The 21,846-nt window shown below is 37.9% G+C and overlaps 2 protein-coding genes across 2 annotated transcripts; one reads left to right on the top strand and one right to left on the bottom strand.

Moving 5' to 3' along the window:
- Positions 1-4,702: 4,702 nt before the first annotated feature.
- zgc:77849 (UPF0472 protein C16orf72 homolog) lies at positions 4,703-8,713 on the bottom strand. The gene is made up of 4 exons (XM_038285312.1): positions 8,296-8,713; positions 6,687-6,767; positions 6,311-6,586; positions 4,703-6,215 (listed from the first exon to the last, which is right to left on the bottom strand). The coding sequence occupies exons 1-4, from the start codon at positions 8,489-8,491 to the stop codon at positions 5,977-5,979; spliced, it is 792 nt and encodes a 263-aa protein (XP_038141240.1). The 5' UTR covers positions 8,492-8,713; the 3' UTR covers positions 4,703-5,976.
- Positions 8,714-9,656: 943 nt separating this feature from the next.
- On the top strand, positions 9,657-21,482 carry abcg2b (ATP-binding cassette, sub-family G (WHITE), member 2b). The gene is made up of 15 exons (XM_038285273.1): positions 9,657-9,961; positions 10,625-10,684; positions 10,777-10,894; positions 10,980-11,135; positions 13,090-13,247; positions 13,439-13,590; positions 13,712-13,804; positions 15,174-15,325; positions 15,527-15,678; positions 16,155-16,244; positions 16,764-16,888; positions 18,413-18,567; positions 18,687-18,776; positions 20,830-20,882; positions 20,963-21,482. Exons 1-15 carry the CDS (start codon positions 9,810-9,812, stop codon positions 21,108-21,110), a joined length of 1,854 nt encoding a protein of 617 aa, XP_038141201.1. The 5' UTR covers positions 9,657-9,809; the 3' UTR covers positions 21,111-21,482.
- Positions 21,483-21,846: the final 364 nt, after the last annotated feature.

The following is a 21,846-nucleotide window of genomic DNA, read 5'->3' as shown; positions in this document are numbered from 1 at the left end:
CAACAATTCAGAAGAGCTAAAAGCCACTATTAGAGCAACCTGGGCTATCATAACACCTGAGCAGTGCCACAGACTGATCGACTCCATGCCACGCCGCATTGCTGCAGTAATACAGGCCAAAGGAGGCCCAACTAAATACTGAGTGCTGTACATGCTCATACTTTTCATGTTCATACCTTTCAGTTGGCCAACATTTCTATAAATCCTTTGTTTTTATTGGTCTTCAGTAATATTCTAATTTTCTGATATGATGAATTTGAGATTTTCATTTGTTGTCATTTGTAATCATCAAAATTAAACAAAATAAACATCTGAAATATATGAGTTTGTATGTAATGTATGAATATAATATACAAGTTTCACTTTTTAAATGGAATTACTGAAATCAATCTACTTTTTCATGATATTCTAATTTTATGACCAGCACCTGTATGTTTGTGTGCAATGGTTCACAAGCTGCACCACCAGCTCTCTCCCTCAGACCAGACGGCATCCTTGGAGACACCTATATGTGTGTGTGTTTCTAAGTGTGTGTGTGAATGCGGTCCAGATGGCCATCTTCGAGGGGTTTTCTGGAACATTCAGACACTTGTTGCTTCTCGTCATGTCTCCTTTCTTTCGCTATCCCACATTCTCTCTCCCTCACACACACGCATGCACATCGAAACTCAGCACTTCTTTTGAAGTGTGAAGCAGCTTGCGGTCAGCTCTTTTCCTATTCCATCCTTCCTTCAAATTTGAGCCTTTAGTGCCTTCAAATAAATAATGAAATAGAAACAACGGCACAGTGAGAGCAGATGAAAGACAGCAGATATTCTTGTGAGATGATGCTGCTCTTGATTCGACTCTGTAGTGATAGACTGACAGAGGGGATCAAACTGTGTCTCTTACTTGGGTGAACCTGAAATCTGGAGTCAATTGTGGCTGTTGACCTGAAAGCTCTTTGCTCTGACATTTCAAGTTTGATGCACCTGCTTCTTGTTTAGGGTTCCTGCTGGTGCTTTGTGATTTAGTGTCAGACAACAGCTAGGTTCTAAGAGTAGGGCTTTTAAAGTGTGCTCATTGTTGAGACCAAAGTAAAACCTGCTATCAAATCAGACAGATATGTTTAACAAACACCTGCAAAGGCTGACAATAACATGCCAAATCATTGTACTTTGATTGCATAGCTCCGATATTTATCTATACATATTTTTATCCAGCACTTTAAACGAAACTCTAATGCTTATTTCTGGAATGCCTAAGTTTTTCCTTACCAAAATCAAAGTAAAGTAATTCGGCAAAATAGTAGCACCACTGCTAATATTGAATAACAGAAAATCTTTTTGACCTCTTACTGGTTAGTGGTTAAGATATGTTAAGTGCCAGTCCATGTTTTACATTTAATGTTCTTTTTGCTAGAGGCCAATTGTCAAACATAAGGAGTTTAATATGTTTAAAGTATCATTATGTAGGATTTTACAGAAAAATATACTGTGTAACGTATGTGACGTCAAGTGCATCCATGTTGAATGGGTCAGACCTAGCCAACATTTAAGGTGTCATATTCAACATGGATTTTGTGGATACTCGGAAGCACCTGTCATCCATTTCAACTCAGACACCAATGGCACCTCCACATAAGGTGATAAGGGTAAAAAAAGAAGTACGAGTGCGAGCTACGAGAGCGAGCAGAAGAGTAATGCAGTTCTGTGTTTTGAACACAGGTGACAGCATCAGTAGAAAACCCTGTCATGCCTCTTTCATAGTTGGGCCTATTGGAAGACTGGATTGAAAGCATGTCTTTAACATCAGTTTTTGTGGAGGGTTTCAAGTGATCCAATAAAGAATATGTGGAGAACCAGAAGCAGGGTCAAGGTTCAATGGTGGGGATGGGAATTGGAAACCGGTTCCTGTTCAGAACCGGTCCATGGCACTGTTTGGCAGCTCACTTAACGATTCTCCTAACGGTTTCAGGCAGCACCAGAGCCTAGCGCTGGGCAGCACGACTTACGTCACGTTTTTTGCGCAAGTTACACACACGGCATTCAGTAAGCAAGTATGACGTGACCAGGCGTAAGTCTACAAAAGCAAAACAAAAGCACTCAAAGCAATCGAAAGTTTGGCTTCATTTTAAGGAAGAGAAAGATGGCTCACATTTGAATTGAGAAAGCTTCCTGGAGAGGTGGCGAAACGTCTTCAAATCTTGAAAACCAAGTCCAGTGGATATTTTTTGAATTTTTACGGAATGGCAACAAGGCACTTTGCAATGATTGCAAAGTGGCAATAACATCCGTGGGAGGAAATACGTCCTACATGCAGAAACACCTGGGCACACAACATGGCATACATTTTAACGAATGCCCTGTTTTTACGAGTTACGACCAGCATGGAAGGCAACTCTGGTGGTAAGTAGCTAGTTTTATATCACCGGCTGTGCTCAATGTGGTTCCTAGTAAATCATGCCATTTCTGGAAATAAACCAATTTTCTTCCCCTCCTTGGGGTTATTAAGGGAGTGTGCCTTTCTTGTTAATCCAGCTCTCTAGTATGTTTAATTAGAACTAGCTGGAATTCTTACATGATTCTAGCTATTGCTTGGATATGCAATAGCTAGAATAGCTACAAAGTTGCTCCGCAGTTCAGGAAGCGAGGGAAAGGTGACGCTCGTTTATTTAAATCAGGGGGAGATGAGTTTATTTCCTGAAATTGTACAGTAATGCTCTTTCATTAAACAGATGCCTTCTCCATTAGATTTAGATCACTGTAACGAGACGGGTCGCCTGGCTGGATCCAAGGGTGGCAGCTCCAGTTCACTGCCTTCTGTTTTCACCGAGGCAGGCGGAAAAAGAATGTCCCAGGTTTCACAGAATCGATAAGAGAATCGATAAGGAATCTAATCGTTTCACAGAATCGATAAGTGAATTGAAAAATGTATCAATTCCCAACCCTATTCACTGGCCCATGTGGTTCACTCAAATAAATAAGAAGCTGAAGCTCAGCTCGCTGTAGAAGTTAAAGCTATTTTGTTGAATATTGCTCTGTGGTCAGAACCTGACCACATTGTTATGCCTCAACGTTTGCTGTGCATGAAAATATTGGGTCCTCCCATCTGAGTAGATGTTGCTTTGACATGTATCACCTACCTATGATTGTTGATGTTAGTGAACACTCTTTTGTGAGTGCAGCCTCCATTGATCACTGTGGCCTCTTTAGGGAGAATGATGTGCCATGTTCCACAGCAGGAATGCTTCAGGAAAGGACCCAACCACGTCTATTTGCAAGACCATTAGTGAAAACATAAACGGGATGACCATTCAGAGGGTATTTGGTAAGAAAGAAAGGGTAAGATTTTCTTTTCAATCAATTTAGATCCCTTCTGTTGCAGCAGATTAATAAAATTCAGCACCAAGGAGTATAGGCTGCTTCTACAAACTGTTCTCAGGAAGTCAGTGAATCCCAGCATAGTACCATAATAGAAAGCTACTTTTACAATAAGTTTTTGTTACAAAATTTCCTTATAACTATTTTTCATGGTTCCGCATTAGATTTATTCCAACAATGTACACAATATGGATAACAGCAAGTCAGACATGGAAAAAATTGCAGTGTTGGAAACAATGCATATAGAGGTAAAAGAAGATTTAGATACAGACCTCCTGTGCACAGAGTGTAGTATGGATTGGGGTTCAGTCCTATGTAAAAAAGGGGGAAAAACAGTTATGGCCTCAAAAAATGCTCTCCTTGAAAGATGGTCAGGTTGCCGCCTTACACACACCTTAAATTGGAAGATAGCCTTCTCAAAAGAGTTTAAGATGTGGATGCTGCCATGGGGGACCGATGCCATGGTAACACTCCTGTATATATTACAGGATGCATTAAAGATGTCTACTTTAGCATAGTTATCAAATTATTGATAAAAGCATATCAGCATGTCTTTTACCACACACCAGACAGTTGGTGAGAATCTGCCCTCAATGCTCCATTCTTCAGTGTTTTTATTCAATATGCATACATTTCTCGCCACACAAAATTTCCTTTCTGTCCTCATGTGACTACATTATCACATCTACTACATGCATGCACAAGCAGTAACTAAGTTGGAGTTGCAGGAATGACTAGACTCATTGTTTCCTATCCAGTTACTGAGATTAGCAATAACAGACATTTGAAAAAACAAGGGTGTCGTTTCAGACTCACCTAAAGCCGCAGCCCATAGTAATAACAGTAACTTTTATTTTCTAAATCACTGAAATTACACTTTAATGCATGTAAAAAGTAATTCAGAGTTAAATGTCATATGTACTGTAAATATAACTTTCAGGTTGTCTGATTCATTTTAGTGTTAGCAAGACCAGAGCTAAAAAAATTGATATACGTTCTTATGAATGTCAAAGACTAAGTTTATTTTCAATTACCATATATATAAATCAAGATTCCTTTTTCATAATAAAATGTTAACCTCAGCTCCTGTAATATAATTTAAGTATGTGTCGCCCTCATGTGTTCTAAGGTTGAACTACAGTTGTAAACTGATTTACACTACTGGGAAGACTAAGTATATTGCAAAGATTAACTGGGTGGAAACGATTAGAAAGAGGGTAGCCAAATGAGAAAGCACTGCATAATACAGTCGAAATCATGTCCAATTGTTTTCTCTTGATCTAAGAAAGATCAGTTTAAAAGGATTTAGTATTCTGCACTGGGAAAAAAAGAGGAGCAAAACATTTGTATTCTTTTAATTTTAGAATCATTGTACAAGGACTTGCCAATGGATTAGCACTTATTTTTACAATATGTACCACATATTAACTGCACCTACATATTTACATGCTTACACAAGATTGTATCACAAAAGTGTGTGAAATTAGCAAAAACACAAGCGTCTTTGCCAAACTAAACACACCCATTATTCCATGAGCTGGCTAAACAAAATATAATCTCACAGCCACCGGCCCCTTCTAGGTTTAAAGCTGAAATCACAAATATGAGTGTAGCACATCATGGAAATAAAGGAAGATAAAATGATAACGCAAGACTCTACGATCCTAATAATGGTTTAAATGTAAACATTAAGCAGTTCAAATGCAAGCCTCTGAACACTGTTACTGGTTGTAATGCAAGAACTAGGATGCATTTGTGTGTTATTCAATACTCTGCATGTCTTTCTTGTGTTGACAGATGGTAGTGCAGTTAATGTGTAGAACTGCTAATAAGACAGAGCAAGGGTATTTTGTCAAAGAACATTAAGCCAAAAACACACCAGCCATTAGCCTACTGGTCTGTATGAATTCTATTGACATGCTGCAATAAACCCTTGTTTTAGTAAGAGCAAATAAAAGGTAAATGGTGGGAAGTAGCTAATAAAGATGGAAACAAACATATGACACACACACACACACACACACACTCACTGTTGCACCACAACCAGATACTCTAGCAGCTTTCTTAAAAGGCAGACATGTACGATACAGTAATAGTGGCAGTTCTGCTGTCAAATACACCAACACAAAACAGCAGCAGAGTAAAATCTACATGGTGTTTTTCCAAGTGGAGCCGAACAGCAGCAGTTCAGCCTCCATAAAAGCCCAAATATTGGCCTGCACTGCAGAAAAAAAAAAATAGTTCAGGATGGGGAGGGATGCAAGCTGAAACTGTAGGTGTGTACTGGGTTCATTAGATAAAAAAAAAGAACAAAGTTTAACACAAGCCATATCCAAATGCAACATTTTGAAATTGAAGGATAAAAGGTAATGTGTGCTTGCATCAGAACACTGGGGGTAAAAAACAATGGATGAGTGACAAATTTATTATTGGAAAAAGAAAATTGGGTGGAAAAATAAGGGGAAAATATGCAGACTGATTATATTCAAGCTTTTCTTTATTTGTAACATTGCAACTTAGGAGGAAGAGTTTCATGGTTGGCCAAGGCATCAGTTCTTATCGTCTGTCCAACTGGCCACAGAGGAGAGGACAGCTGAGGGTTCGAACATTCAGTTCACAGCATCCTGTTCCGTTTATGAGTGGGTGAGTCTGTGATGACGTCACTGTGGGGTGCTGAGCCTCGTTTACGGGTTGCATTAGAATCTAAGTGAAGCGCCATCTCCTCTGCTATGAAGGTGTTAAGGTCCATGTCGTGGAGGCCATTCCGACGTCGACTAAGAGACTGTGCAGGGTGTGTTGGAGAACCGGGAGGACCGGAACGCACAGAAATGCTAGCCATGGCACCACTTAGACCTAGGAGAATAAATATATGCAGTAATGTCAAACTGACGTCTATATAACTTCAAGCTACAACAGATCACTGGTGTTTCTTGACATTTCTCACTCACCATGCAGGGCTATAGCCTCTCTGAAAGGCTGCAGGTCTGCCTCAACAGAGTTATCCGCCTCTGGTGGCGATGGCCGACTTGCAGACACCATAGTAACTATGGGTGGTGCACGAGCTGTCCGAGGTGGTGGAACTTTGCCACAGAGGAAGCTGATGAGATCTTCCCGTCTTATAGTTCGTCGTCGCTTTTTAACCCATGCAATCACCTCTTTATTCCTGCGCTGGTGGCCTAAATGAACACCCAGGTCATAGCTCCGCTGGTGGGCCTCTACACTCTCTAATGGGAACAAAATGTTAAAGTCCCTTTTAACTCTGTTCTCCACAATTCAAAATAATGCTGCAATTTGAGGGAACTAAGAATAGAATGTTTTACTTGCCTTTATACAGGTTAGTGACAGTGGTGGCTGCATTCTGGAAGGGGACCCAGAGGGAGAGACCTTGCTGCTGGCACACACGGTCTGTGAAGAGTATTTGAAGAGAGAAATTACTGGATAAACATTTCTGCCTCGCATCAAACCTGGACTTCACTATATAGGGTATGTAAACATCCAACTGCCCCACTTATTTTTCTTTTGTAGCACAAATTATTCAATGTATAATTTGAGCCATGCCAATAAGGAAATAATTGTTAATACTTCTGTTCTTCAGAGCACTACAGTGCTCTGTAGATCACTTAAAAATGTCAATAAAAAGTCTTTAGACATAACTCTATAAAGATAATAGATTTCATATTTTGAATATCAGTAAATGCCCTGAAATAAACCAGATTTCCCAACTTTCGCTGTCCTTGTGTGTCTGACTGATATTATACTGTTAATCTCACACATTTGCATATTTAAAAAACGGTTAGAAGTCAACATTTTCGGATATACAAAAACAACACCTGACTTAGGACGTTTTATATCGGCCATGTCAATTTGAGCCCTCATATAAGTCCATAGAATTTCACTAAGTGGTTCCATTACATGCAGTGACAGGCTGTGAATTCAACTTAATCCAATTATGACAAGTATGTCAGTCAAGCATGGTCCAATTCCCAGAGCCACAGCTACACTTAAGTGCAACTTGGTATCATGTTAAGACTTTATCATGCTCTTTAAAATCATACAACTTCTCGGAAAATTATAAATAACTCTCGAGCACACGTTTAACTGGAAATATTTCATAACACTGCATTACATATCCCTGTAACATTCACGTGGGAACGTCGCCATATGATGCATACAAAACCACAGCTTTAATCAAATGCATACATATCTTATGTGAACATAAAACTAAATACGGAAACGTTTATGTTAATCCTTTCGCCATCTTGTGGTACCAAAGGCTACCAATGTAGTCATTGGCTAATCGTGTTGCTATTAAGTTTGCTTTTTGACCGCTTAGAATAAAAAAACCCAATCTTTCATAACTTAGTAATATCTACCGCACATCCTGAAACGATTTCCTCCACATTAGAGCGTAAACACAGCTGTTGTTTTCAGCCCCCTCCCCGAGTATCGCCATTTTGACAATCTAGATAACTTGACGCGAAGACTAAAAAACATTTGTCTATATGGAGAGACCGAACGTCTTGAAAGATGCGATAACACTTTTAGAGTTAAACGGAGTTTTGCAAATACAGTATCGCCGAGTGGAGAAACGTAGGAGCTGAACCAGCCGAGGCCACTAAGCAACATTAGCCAGGGCTGTCCAACAGTCTGACACGGTGACCGGCTGTTAGCGGCTAACAGCGTTAGCAGCCGTTACAGTCAGCTTCAGGGTCAAGATATCGAGAACATTACCACAGAATAATCACGGCTACGTTTAATGAAAAGAAATGTATGAGTAATAAAAATAAACCATGAAAATATTACGTTAAATACTAGTTGAATTCGCTATTAGCATTAACAGTGCCCTTTGTGTCTAACCAACAAACCATACCGTTAGGATTAGCTTTTATTAGCATTAGCTTCAAAGCAGAACTTCTGCAAGTGTGGGACCCACCTTTATAAAGCTGTGCAACGGCGGTAGCAGAGTTCTGAAAGAGGTGCCACAGTTTTTGTTGGCTCTGCTCCCTTTCCTCTTCGTTGGGATTGTCCTGTTCAGCCTCTGCCAGACACTGCCGTTCCCATTTCGAGAACCAGTGCTCGGGGCCGTGCTCTTGGATTTCAGCTTCACCCTCTTCCTTCCTCTCCTCCATGGCTAACGGGTTAGCTTTGTGTTCGGAGTGGAGTTTTGTCGGACTTAATGTGTATTAAACTATTTCTCTTCCACGTTATTTTAGAGAAATAGATAATACACCCCTCCACCGCCTGCGGTAACGAAGGAGTAGTAACGTTTTCTAGAGCCGCATTGTGATTATTGTCTGCTCATCGTTAAACACCAAACCAAAGAACGCTGATGACAACACTTTAGAATTTCTGAAACTTGCCCCTCCCCTTTTCCCAGTGAACTGCATTTCGATTGGTTTAACTCGTTTTTAGGGCCGGGTCTTTTCGCTATAAAGAAATTCTGATTGGGTAAAGACCACAAGCGAAAAGGTCAGAGAAAAACAAAGTTGATAGTATTGGAGCATCTGTTTAGCCTGGCATTTAGCATTTCGTACGATAGAGGGCACCCTAACCATTAAAGTTTAGGCCACAAGGTTTTAGACCGCTTGCTTTTATAAGCGACAATCTCGCGTTCTTACATGCCAAAAATACAGTAATTAAAAGAATGAGTCACTGAATAACTACATATATATATAATAATTTACCTAAAATAAACAAATACACGCATTTAGCACTAAGCAGCTCAAATTAATCTATAAATCAATGATTTATACATGCATTATTATATCAATATGTTAAAAATTATAATAGATCCTATATCTATTGCATATATGAAACAATGTCAAAACTCAAAATGTTTTGAAAACCACTAATTATTCCTCAAATTTGCAAATAAACACATTTTTTCAGTCACATAACTGGTTGTTTTGATCCATGAAGCTAATTTATCAAAAAAATTCAAGAGCTACACAAACCTATGCAAAGCACAGTAACACAAGGGATTTTTGCCAGTATGTGATATCATATAGGTGATATAATTTCTTTAATGATTAGTAATTTTGTTGTCTTTTTTACATCCGTTTTATGTATACCATAATTTATTATTCTATTTTGCACTCCAACAAACAGGTTGAATTATTTTCTGCAGTCAGCCTGTTAGGGGCACCTTACATGGCTTTCATTAACTGTTTAACTAAAGCCTTTATCTCCTTGTGGTTGTAATTGCTTTGTTGATAGGACGGAGAGGGGAAAGTTCAACATTACAGTACGTCCCTGTTTGCCCTCAGACCTATAGACTAAGAAGGGGGGGAATTCCAACAGCTTCCTGAGTAATATACTCTCACATGCTGCCTGTGTTATCCTGCATGGTTCTCTGTGTCAGACTCTTCTGCAACTGCTTTGTGAAACCTTAGTCTACATTTAGCATTTTTCTTTCACATTTGTGTTATAACTTGGCAGTGTTTGAATATGGCCAAGGTCAAGAAGGCAGATTCTGATGTTGAGGACTACTTCCAGGAACCTGGGCCAGTTGTCACTTTTACCAGGATGCATTACTCTGTTCAAGAAAAGAAGTTCTGCCGCAAAATAGGTCCTGAAAAACATATTCTTAAAGATGTAAGGTAAGACCAGATTCCCAAATATTGAGACTGTGAATATTCTAATCGTCTTTTCTGGGATTTTTTGTTGTTGTTTAACTGGATCTAATCTATATTTTGTTTATTTAATTTCAAGCATTAAACCACAAAAAATGTCTTCTCAAGGCATCCATTAAGTAATTTCCCTCTGAGATTATTAAAGTATTTCTGATTCTGATTCTGATCCCACATAAAAGTGCACTTTAAGTAGTATATTATATTACATTTACTATACTATACTATACTATACTATACTATACTATACTATACTATACTATACTATACTATACTATACTATACTATACTGTATTATGATTATGATAAAATATTTCTTAAGAAACACAAGTGGTAATTGTCAAGTAATTATTTAAACTGTAGATTATAAGGTATCATTTTAATTTTTTATTTCTGTCTATAAATGAGTAAAATTTGTTTATGCCATTTGATTCTGTTGATATGTCCGACATTTTTTAAGAAACACTGAAGTATAAAATAAAGCTGACATAACTGTCAAATTTAAAAAAGGAATAGAACACTGTAATACGGAATTGAAATTCTTTCTTGCCATTTTTGACATTGTGATAATATTATTGAGTGGATAGGAAAAAAATAAAATAAAACTTAAATGTACATTAAATTATCTTTTAGTGGCATAATGAGACCAGGAATGAATGCCATCATGGGGGCCACAGGCAGTGGTAAAACATCGTATGATATCTTTCTTTATGCTCAATTACTCTGCTATATATTTTCAGTTAGGTATATGTCGTAAACAATGGGTTTTATGAATTTTTTCACAGACTCCTGGATGTTATCGCAGGTAGAAAAGATCCAGCAGGACTGCGCCAAGGAACGGTTCAAGTGAATGGTAAAACTGTCACTTCTGAACTCAGGCTCAGCTCTGCTTATGTGGTACAGGTATGAAAAGCAAGTGTATTACAACAACCTCCAATATATAATGCTTGTTCATCTACCTCACTCCTTTTGTTTTTATGTTGTTTAGGATGACATTTTGATGGGCACTCTAACTGTGCGGGAGAACCTTCTTTTCAGTGCCAATCTGCGTCTTAACCGGAAGCATTATTCCTCTGCTGATAAACAGAAACTAGTGAACTCCATCATACAAGACCTGGGCCTTGTGGACTGTGCTAACACTAAGGTACTGAGATTTTGCAACATGTAACTTGCTTTAAAACAATACAATTAAATCTTATGGCTTCTTGAGGGCTGCTTTATAGAAAATTATTCAGCGGAAGTAAACATTAATTTTTCCTGCAAGAAATCAGAGATTCCTGAGTAAATATGCAATTTGTACAGAGACGTTTCTTATTATTTTGATCTTTCAAAAAGTTTAAAACAGTAAAAAAACTGCAACTCCTTTTTTAAAAAACATTTTGTGCTTTTCTTTCATATAAGTTTTAGGCTTTTAATATTTTCTGCAAACCTATATATAGAACTCCCCTTAAAATAGGGTTTCATTCATGCCTTTGGTAGTTGGCTCACTGTGAGTTGTTTGGTCAAATTCAAGGGGATGTAAAGTGGTTAGAAACGACTTAATTTAATCCTCTCTCTGTCAATCTTCTTTTTCCAAAATATTAAAGTTTTGTCCTCAAAAGAGTCTCTCTCATCCTTGAGGTGTTGGTCCACAGAGAGGATTTAGTTGTACATTTTGTACGTTTTTAAAATTATTTTATTTCAGTTGATCTGAGTTGTCCTGTTTGGATAGACATTGTATTTTTCTTCTTTTTTTTTCTTACCTACGGTAAAACAGCAGCATTCTCCCACTGACAGGAAGCATGGGATTGTTCTGTTCTTAGAACAACTGGCATTTGTTGATTGAAGAATAGCACAAATTAGTACAAATAGGCTAACTATCAATGACATAATGGTCATTCACATTGTTTGCTGGATTGCTTTGCTCAGAGGAAATACATTTTTCTTACAGATATATTTTCCTGCAGTTTCTCTGCAGACAGTAAAACGTTACATGTTACAAAACAATAACTTCAATTTATTTAGCCAAATGCAAATCATTTGTTACAATTACAAATTATTTTCAAATTCTTTAGAGAACAATCTTGAAAGGGTGCCACTTTATTATTATCGGTTGACCCTGAACCTCCTAGATGAAACCCAGTGCAACCTCTTGCCTTCGCAGATCCCCTAAATCCCAAATAGTGAAATCTAATGTCATTATACTGTAATTGCAGTTGCCTGGTGAGGGCCTTTAAGGTTTATATTAGCATCAACATCAACATTATTGAGCGAACAGCATCAAGGCCAAGGTACATAGTAGAAAGGTCAGGGATAAAGTTGGAGATTAGTTTAAAATGGGATTAGATTATAAAATGGTATCCTCAACTTGAAAAATATTACAAAGCAGTGTTCAGTCACAGAAAATGAAATTATTAATAGTAACAGAGGAGCTGCCAAGAGGATCAGAGTATCTCCAAAGGAGCTGCAGGACTCCATAGCCAATTTGTTTGAATCTTTTGACAGGGTAAATATTATCATATTGTGCCTGCTAATGCTCTTGCATTTAACATCAAGCTATGGTTGGCTAAAAACAGTCACCCCAAACAAGCCAGCATAATGCTGTAGGAATATTTGTTTCTGTAAAAACAGGGAAAGTCAGAGTTGATTCTAAAAGCTGGAATTAGATTACGGTATGTTAACATTAAGCCGGTGTCAAAGAGCTTCACAGGAGTCCAAGCCAGAAGATCAGAGATCCGAAGAGGTACCAAAGGGAAATCCAGGGCAGAGTCAGGAAGCAGTTCCAGGTTCGGTCAAAAGGCAGAATCCAGAGTCTGAAGACAGTCAGTCAAACAGATCAGAACAGGAACAGGCAGACTCAGAGGTCCAAATGCAGAACTGGTCAGGATCAGGCAATCAAAACACAAACAGGTACACTAGAGAACTCTCTCCAAAGGCTCGAATAATCTGGCACTGATGACTGGAAGCATTCATGTTAAATAGAAACTGGAGCAGGTGAGAAATGAATGGTGATGAGAAACTGCACGGAGCTAAGCAGGTGAAAGGAATGAACAATTAAACCAGTCGTCAGCACCATGATCATGACAAAGATGTGTGTTTTTGTGTTTGTTTGAACACAGATAGGAACTGAGTTTCTGCGCGGCGTATCAGGAGGAGAGAGGAAAAGGTGCAGCATTGGGATGGAGCTTGTAACTTCCCCTTCGCTGTTGTTTCTGGATGAGCCAACAACAGGACTTGATTCCAACACAGCAAACTGCATCATGGGTCTACTACAGAGGTGTGGCACAGTTACAACTAATTTCCCCATTGATAATGTAATACCGGTACTCTAATTCTATAAACCAATGAAACCCTGCGTCATACTGTAACATGCTGACAAACTGCATGTTCTGCTATTTATACCTGGTACCAAGCACATATCTGTTGTCCATCTGTTTATTTTCTGAAAAAATTCCAACATGTTTCTAGACTGTCCAGAAGAGGTAAAACTATAATCTTCTCCATCCACCAACCACGCTACTCCATCTTCAAACAGTTCGACCACCTGACCCTGATCCATAAAGGAGAGATTGTGTATGCAGGAGCAGCAGATCATGCCCTTGAATATTTTACTGACCTCGGTATGTCATACACAGTTCTTATTACTGAGACGACTCAAAGTCCTACTGTCATTTAAAAAGACGGACAATTAAAAACATGTATTGTATATTGTAACTGAAAATTCCTGTTTTCATCTGACAGGGTATCAAATTGAGCCTTTTAACAACCCAGCTGACTTCTTCCTGGACATCACAAACGGAGAAGCAATGTCCACAAAACAATTACAGAGTGGAGGTAGTACATTAGAATAAAGGGATGTTTTCTTAAAGGAGTTTTTAAGAAATTTTGCTAATTAACTAATATTTTTCCACCTCAGTAGATGTCATTCATCATTACCATAAAAGAGCACTTTTACAATAAAAAAAAAAAAACTCTGGCCACTTATTCTTGGCTAGAATTAGTTCAGAGAATATAGAACAGTTTTTGAACATGCTGATATAATTAAAGTATGCTACGTGCCTTGCTACAGAAGCAAAGGTAAGGACTAATCATAGCAAGTCATAGGAGTTGATCAGCTCTGGATGATCATCTCTTTGAATAAAAGTTTATTTGCTAAAGCATCAAAGGCTACCTGTTGGCCTCAAACTTTGGCGACACCCAGTTTTCCAGCAGGGTTCATAGTCAATTCCCTTTCAAACAAATGATCAATATATGTGAAATGATAACTGGTAAACACTTACTAACCTTGTTATATAGTTTAAACTACTCTTCAAAAATGTTTTTATTGTGATATATTGCTATGTTTTTGTTTTTTTTTCATTATTCTGATTTTGTAAATTTTCAGAACACAGGACCCAGAATTGATGCAAGACAGACAGTGGAATAACTTAAAACGTTTATTTAACCAAGTGGGCTGTGGATCTGCAGTATCAGCAGCTAGGGTTCTATAACAGGAATATCTGGTCAGTCAGTTCTCCAAAGATGTAGGATGATTCCGGACGGTCGGCTGACAATACGCAGCAGAGGCTGCAGGGAGTTCCAGACGTGGTAGAAGGCTACAGAGGTGACAGGAGATCAGATCTGAGCTGACGAAGGAAGGCTAGATAATCCACAAGTCGAGAGACAGATCTAGGTTCAGTCCACAGAAGAATCCAACAGTAGTCCAAAGACAGGATGAGACAGGGGCAGGCAGGCTCAAAGGTCCAAATGCAGAAACTGGTCAGGATCAGGCAATCAGAACACTATTAGTAATGCTAGAGAACTCTAAAAACCAAAGGCTAAAGAATAATCTGGCACTGATGGCTGGGACCAAGGAGTTTAAATAGAAGCAGGAACAGGTGGATCAAATGATCAGTGAGGAGGAACAGGGCAGAACTACACATGTGACTGAAATGAGAAATCAAGCCAGCCATCAGCACCAAAATCATGACAGATTTTAATATTTATCTGGTTTCCTCTATCGTATTTGTGTAATATTTCTTTATTGTTCTCACTACAACACTCAGTAGTGTTGTAATTTTCTGTTTTGCTTTTGCATTAATTTTTCCTCTCGTCAAGAACTTCTTGGCAAAAAAATTGGCCTAGTCTCTAATTATTACACGGATTAAATAAACGTACCTATACGTTTGTCCTTAACATACCAATTATGTTTCTAATTCCTAAGAGGAGGGCTCAAACTGGTTGGCAGCGAAGTACTGTGAGTCCCAGCTGTACCAGAACGTGATGCAGGAGCTGGACAATGTGTATGAACACATCCCTGATGTGAGCAACAAAAATGCTGAGGCAGTCGACTATGTCACGCCCTTCCTCTATCAGGTCAGCAGATCTGTGGTTGAGAAAGCATTTTTCCTTCATAAGAACCACAACCCAAGTGTTATGATTGACAGATGATCTGTTTACTTACCATGTTAAGAAAGCAAAGTTATAACACAGTATCATGACCTGTTATATCATTGTACTTGTCTGACTGCTTATTCATGGCCATAAAAAGATAACCCTCTTATATGTCTGAGACAGATGCGCGTGGTGTGTGGAAGGACGTTGCTGAACCTTTTAAGGAATCCACAGACATCTTATGGCCAGCTGGCTCTTAATATATTTTTTGCCATTCTGGTGGGACTCATATACTACCAGATGCCCCTGACGCTGCCAGAGGGTTTGCAAAACAGGTACACGCAACCTGCAGGCTGAGTATTTATTATTTATTTAGCTTTCATTTAATGAAATTAAAGATTTGTGGTGGGGAAAAAAGTAGAACATGTATCATGTCAACTCAAAGCATACTAAAATTAAAGTTTACAATCAAAAAGTCCATCATTAACAACACTAATGTATTGTTACATGAGTTAAGGAACAAACAGAAAAAAGAGAGCCATTATTTTGAAGTTATAAGGTTAAATTGAAAGTTAATGAATAAATACAATATCCATAAAATAACTTAATAAATGAAATTATTAAAAGAGTGGAACAAAGTACATAAGAAACCACCACGTAAAGATGATGACTCACAACTTTATGTTTTTTTCTAATTTGAAGTAGGTCATTAAAACTATAGATAAATTCATCATTCTGGCTAAATTATGCTTCAGTTTTGATGTTTATGGAATCAAACTGAACTGTTTTTTTCCCCCATCTATGTCCTCAGGAGTGGAGCATTCTTCTTCCTTATCTTAAACATGGTATTTGGGAACCTTTCTGCTGTCGAACTCTTTATCAACGAAAGGGCAATCTTCATGTAAGCAATAATAAACTGAGATGCAAAGTCTTTCAGGAGATTTTATCAGTTTATAATCATTTATCTATACGGCCCGCCCATCTGGAGCATTAAGGAAGCAGCTTGGAAACATGGTTTTATTATCAAAATATAGTAAAAAATTAAACTGTCATGTCTTTGTAATGTTTAATTTTTTTTAACTATAAGCAATGTGTCAGTAATATTCTAGACTGAAATGCATAATACAAAGGACTGGATGATACAACTGAGGGTTAAATCTAATTGGCCTTGGCTTCTTCCAGTTCATTTACTGACTGAATGAAAAGGATTATTTTATGTACGACTATTAATTGTTTTGCTATTTTCTCTTGAAAACTGTTATTCACATGTTTTATATTTTTGGACTATTCCCTGCAGGTAGAAAATATATTTTATTTCACATTTTTATCCAATTACAAAGCAAACAGACATCTGACATAAACAAAACAATTTCATTTATGTAAATAAAAACCCTTTTTTTATTCTGTCGTTAATTTGCAGTCACGAGAACTCCAGTGGCTATTACAGAACATCAGTCTACTTCCTCTCTAAGGTCTTAGCTGATCTCCTCCCAAACCGCATCATCCCAATCCTTGTATTTTCAGCCATCGGCTACTACATGATGGGTAACATACTCACATCTGAGATAATGTACAGATTCAGAGAGCAGTTGTCAATCTGTATGCATATTTGAAATTGTGGATATTTGCCAATTTGATAAGAATAACATGAATGTTTACTAAAGGCTCAACCTTGAAACACTAAGTTCCAAAATCTCTCTGTTTAGTTATTAAATGTGGTTGTTATAGATTAAAATCTTACTGTTTGTGCATCCACAGTTACTGCAAAAGGGACTACGTTAAATAATTTCAGTTGCCAAAGAAAATCTTTATAGCTTACTATGCTTACAGATCTTTTACACCAAACATCCTTCCTCAGTCAATCAGGAGGTTAACCAAGGTCTCTGACATTACAATAAGAGACTTTATCTCCTTCCCCATACACTGTGCGGTGTCATTTATTACTTCAGTATTTCGTTTATTTATAATTTTACTATATAAAACCTTGTGTTTCGAGATCCTTATTGTTTAAAATGTCACTGCTGAGGTAAACTTGTAGTGGTTCGCGTCTTCTTTTACACTGAGAATTATTTTTAGGGTGTCCCAAAGTATAGAAGAAAAGTGGATTCATATCCACTCACACACTCAGTCCAATACTGTGCAAGTTCAGTTCAAGCTACAACTGGCTCTGCACTGGTGGCAACTTTAAAATAGTCCTCAGGATGAAATGGTTGAGTGATAATTCTGGTTACTCCTGGTCTTAAAGCCTTTTTCACATTAGAAACTTTCCCCTTGTGTTTGACTCTTTTTTGAGACAAGTATTGGCGTCCTAACTGCTATTTTCTACATAAATGGATGTTAAGAGATTACGGATATACACATTTCTTTGGACAGCCCCACCTAAACAAAAGATGACAATGGACTAATTGTCATCTGACTAATTTGATTAATTTAGTCTGTCTAGATTTGACATGACTATACAAATCATATCCAAGTGCAAATTATTTTTTATATTAAATAAGATCCTTGGTCAAAAAGGTTATGTGCAATAAATATATATCATATCTAGGGCTGCAACTAGTGATTATTCTGCAAATCGATTAATCTGTTAATTATTTTTTTGTTTAGATAGCTAATGGTTCCTTAAAGAAGAATTTTTACGAAATTAAACTAAGTGAAACAAAAATTTTCCACTTGAGGAGTTCTGGATAGAGCATATTGACAGAAGAATTTTTTTTTTTTTATCTTAAATGCAAAATGTTTATTTGTTTTTTTACACTTTTGATATAATTACTGCTCTAAGTGGGTCGCTCTGTCAGCTAAAGGCATGTTTTAGAATCTCTATTATCCAGTTAACGATTAATCAATTACTAAATTAATTGATGATCATTTCAACAATCGATTAATCGCAATTAATCCGATTAATTGTTACAGCCCTAATCTATTCATTTAGTAAATATTCCACAAAATGCATCTCACTGCAGACTTTTTTGGCCATTACTATTTTGCCTGTACATTTTTGCTCCATTTTTTTGTGTTATTTTTAAAACCAATACTGGCCTGTTTACTTGTGTTTCCATCCATTGCCAGGGTTGAAGCCTGCCTTTACTGCTTTTCTCTGCTTTGCTCTCACAATGACTCTGGTCAGCCTAGCAGGCGTTGGCCTGGCCTTCCTAGTCTCTGCCAGCGTATCAACATTTGCGATGGCTAACATCCTCATTGCTCTACCCTTTGTCTTCATGATGGTAAGATTCCAGGGCACATACCTTAAAAACTTCAGTAAATTAGCTTCTGAACATGCAGAGTTGATTCTGCTTGTTTTTGTGTGGCGTTCCTAATTTTGTCCCTTAATTTTCCTGTTTAGGTATTTGGTGGTTTTCTTGTCAATCTCAACTCCATGCTGAGCTGGCTGTCTTGGTTGAAGTGGATCAGTATATTCAGTTATGGGCTTAATGTAAGATATAATGCTTTGCAAAAGTCTCCATACTTCCTGTAGCTTGTCACACATTATATCTTTAAACTTCAACCTATTTTATAAAATTTAATGAGATCATTTATTTGTCTCCTGTTAGGGTCTAATGTGTTACACCAACACAAAATCATTTATAGCTCTGAGGTATAAGGGAACGTGCTATTTACATATCCATGTGTAATAATGCATTATTACACATGCTATGATGCTAGATTCTGCCAATAGTGTGCCTCATAATAGTTTGTGTGTTCAGCTTGATGGGTTCAGGCTTTAGTGTCTGATGATTGGTCTCGCTAGCATGGAGGTGTACCTTGACCTTGTTCTGTGGCACGACTTTTGGTGGTGGAAAGGGAGAATTGTTTAGTAATATGTAGTGTTTCTTTATGTATGGTTTGGGTCAGCACAATAAACACTGACAGCCTATGGTTCTTCTGGATGTGTCAAGATGAGTGCGCCGCAGGGAAAGGGTTGGACTCTAATGGGAATGCCTTCCTCCTCTACTCCCTTGATCTACTGCACCAAGCCAGATTGCGCTCTGCTTTCCCTTCCTCTGTCCTCCTGAGTTCCGGCTGCTACTGATGGCTGCAAAGCTTTTAAGTTTCCACAGTTTTTTTCTTCTCAGTGCCAGTCAGTTTTGCTGCCAGGGACATCTGGCTGTTTAGCACTGGGGGCTGCTGATACTGTCCTTCACTCCCAACCAATGGATCCGGAGGGTTTCGGCTATTCCATCAGGATGTCTCTCTGTCTGCCTTGGGCTTTGACCATTATCTGGACCCAAGTTAGAAGGGCCATCCTGCAAGTTCTGAGTATTGTTGGGGTTCTACTAGTCTGACCCCTTTGACAACTTTGAGCCCTTGTGATCTATCTTAGACACATACAAAAATCCAATGAATCAAGGCAACACAACAAGTTCCTATTTTATTGATATCGTTTGTCTACTTTGATGACAGGTGCAGTCTTGATGTAATAAAGTTAATTACGCAATTAAGACACCATCTTATCCTCTAGGGTCAACATGTTCTGGCCCATGTATGCAGCTTGCACCTCCCCGTGGTAGACCTAAAATGACAAGACACATGACATAACGTTGTGCTTGTGGGTCCAAATGATTACATATTGTCTTGTCTGAACAAACACCTCTTCCCCCACATTATTAAAGTAAATGTTAATTAAGTGAATGTTTCAGATTTCGATTTTTCATCTGTTGTCCTTGGATGGATGGGTGTTACAAAGTCACCCTTAAAAAATTACACTTACACTTGTTAAAAACATAAATAACAAATATAATTTCATGCTTTCCTATATTAAAACCTAACATACGACACTAACTGCACAGAGAAATTCCCCCCAATCCAAATAAGATTTAAAAGAAGTAGTTTGGTATTTAACAATCTCCTGTGGTACCAGGCCAATTGTACGATAATCTTTGCAACACACTTCCATTCCAATGATTTCTTTAAGAACAGGCAAACTGAGCCAAAAAAAAAAAAAAATTCCTGGGAGGAAAAACAGGAATGTTTGCTTTCTCCTTCATGGCTTATACATAAATGTAATTCTAAACCTCCTATAACTTTATCTTAATAAAAGCTCTCTTCTCAACACATATAGAGGCCACGTTTGAGGTGGAGAACCATTACAGTTTTTTTTTTTTTTCATATAGCTTTATTTACCAGCGTGTCGTGTAGGTGGAGAGGAATGTTTTTTGAAAGTCTGCATTTGCACTGAGCCTTATCTTTTTCAAATGATGAATAGCACAAATGAATATCAGTGCTACTTGTAACTTTCAAGGCTTATGATATTGTTTTATAACCTACTCCTCCTTTAAGCATCTCAGCGTCTTCCTCCCTGACCTGTCTGGATTTCTTTTTTGTTTTGTTTTCTGTTCTTCAGAATATAGAACATGTCTATTTATTTATCCGGGGGTAATTCTCAGGTTTTTGTCTGTGAATCACGTGTGCCTTCTAAGCTCAAAGTCCTCCTATAACTTTGTTATGTTTCATGATAACAACACAGATTCTTGATTCTTGTTTCCTAGGCTGTATATATTAACGAAATGAAAGGCCAGATTTTCTACAGCAACAAAACCATGTGAGTGTGTTTAAAGCACCGCCTTTAAAGCCAACAAAAACGTCCACCCATTGATAATAATGGTCTCTTCTGTGCTGCAGTTTCCCTGGGGAGCTATTTCTGGAGAGCATGGACATTGACTACTCAGTGTGGGGCTTCTGGCAGAACGAGGTGGCTCTGCTGGGAATCATTACTGTCTGCATGATCCTGACGTATGTGCAGCTGCTGCGAATCAACCGCTGGAAGTGACATGCTAATTTTATCATCAACTATCTATATTTTATTGTGTTTTTATTTAAGTGATGTGGACCCATTTTTAAAGTATGTACTTTAAGAAAATTCTTTTTTTGTCCTTCTGATAATACTTTCCAGAAAAATGTAAAAATGTGTTTGTTTAATGACACACGTGCAATCTCACACTCAGTGACGTAGTCGCACTAAACACACGTGTTGTAACATTTGACTCTCTGGCTGATAAGCCGCTACTTAGCACACTCGATACGAGCACGGGGGAGTGTCTGACAAGAGGCAAGCAGAAATCTAATTCCTCACAAAGCTACTTACAGTAATGGAGCTAACTTTAGCTGCAAAGAAGAAAATAAATACATAATCCACACTTTTCCTGTTTGCCTCTTTTTTGAATATGAAAACAGTGAATGCACAAAGCTCTCCAAAAATGCTTTGGAGAAAAAGAAGGCTTAATGTTTGCCTATTTTTTATGACATGTAGCAAGTCTGTAGCAATTAGCAAGCTTCCCAATAGAATAGAATAGAATAAGTCAAAATAAAAAAGAACAAAAAATACTGTAGAATTATTCAGAATGTATTCAGAACATTTTCATAGGGGTGGCCAAGCAGGGACCAATGTGCTTTGTACCAGCAGCAAAATTAACAAGCATCTGTATTTTCCAAATAGAGACAAATTAGACTTTCCTAAGGCCTTTGCTAACAAATAATTACAGGTATTTACATGCATTATCCATGCT

The sequence above is a fragment of the Cyprinodon tularosa genome, unplaced genomic scaffold (genome assembly GCF_016077235.1).
Source record: "Cyprinodon tularosa strain WSP-4 unplaced genomic scaffold, ASM1607723v1 ctg21, whole genome shotgun sequence".
In the NCBI taxonomy this organism is placed as follows: Eukaryota; Metazoa; Chordata; class Actinopteri; order Cyprinodontiformes; family Cyprinodontidae; genus Cyprinodon; species Cyprinodon tularosa.
Note: the sequence above shows the minus strand (reverse complement) of the source record. Positions and strands in the feature narration are given on the sequence as shown.

Coding starts and splice junctions, on each gene's coding strand:
- zgc:77849 (XM_038285312.1), bottom strand. CDS start 8,491: ATGGAGGAGAGGAAGGAAGAGGGTGAAGCTGAAATCCAAGAGCACGGC. Junction 6,768..8,295: donor CGTTGCACAGCTTTATAAAG/GTGGGTCCCACA, acceptor TACTCTTCACAG/ACCGTGTGTGCCAGCAGCAA. Junction 6,216..6,310: donor AGAGGCTATAGCCCTGCATG/GTGAGTGAGAAA, acceptor TTATTCTCCTAG/GTCTAAGTGGTGCCATGGCT.
- abcg2b (XM_038285273.1), top strand. CDS start 9,810: ATGGCCAAGGTCAAGAAGGCAGATTCTGATGTTGAGGACTACTTCCAG. Junction 15,326..15,526: donor TCACGCCCTTCCTCTATCAG/GTCAGCAGATCT, acceptor TGTCTGAGACAG/ATGCGCGTGGTGTGTGGAAG. Junction 18,777..20,829: donor TATTCAGTTATGGGCTTAAT/GTAAGATATAAT, acceptor CTTGTTTCCTAG/GCTGTATATATTAACGAAAT.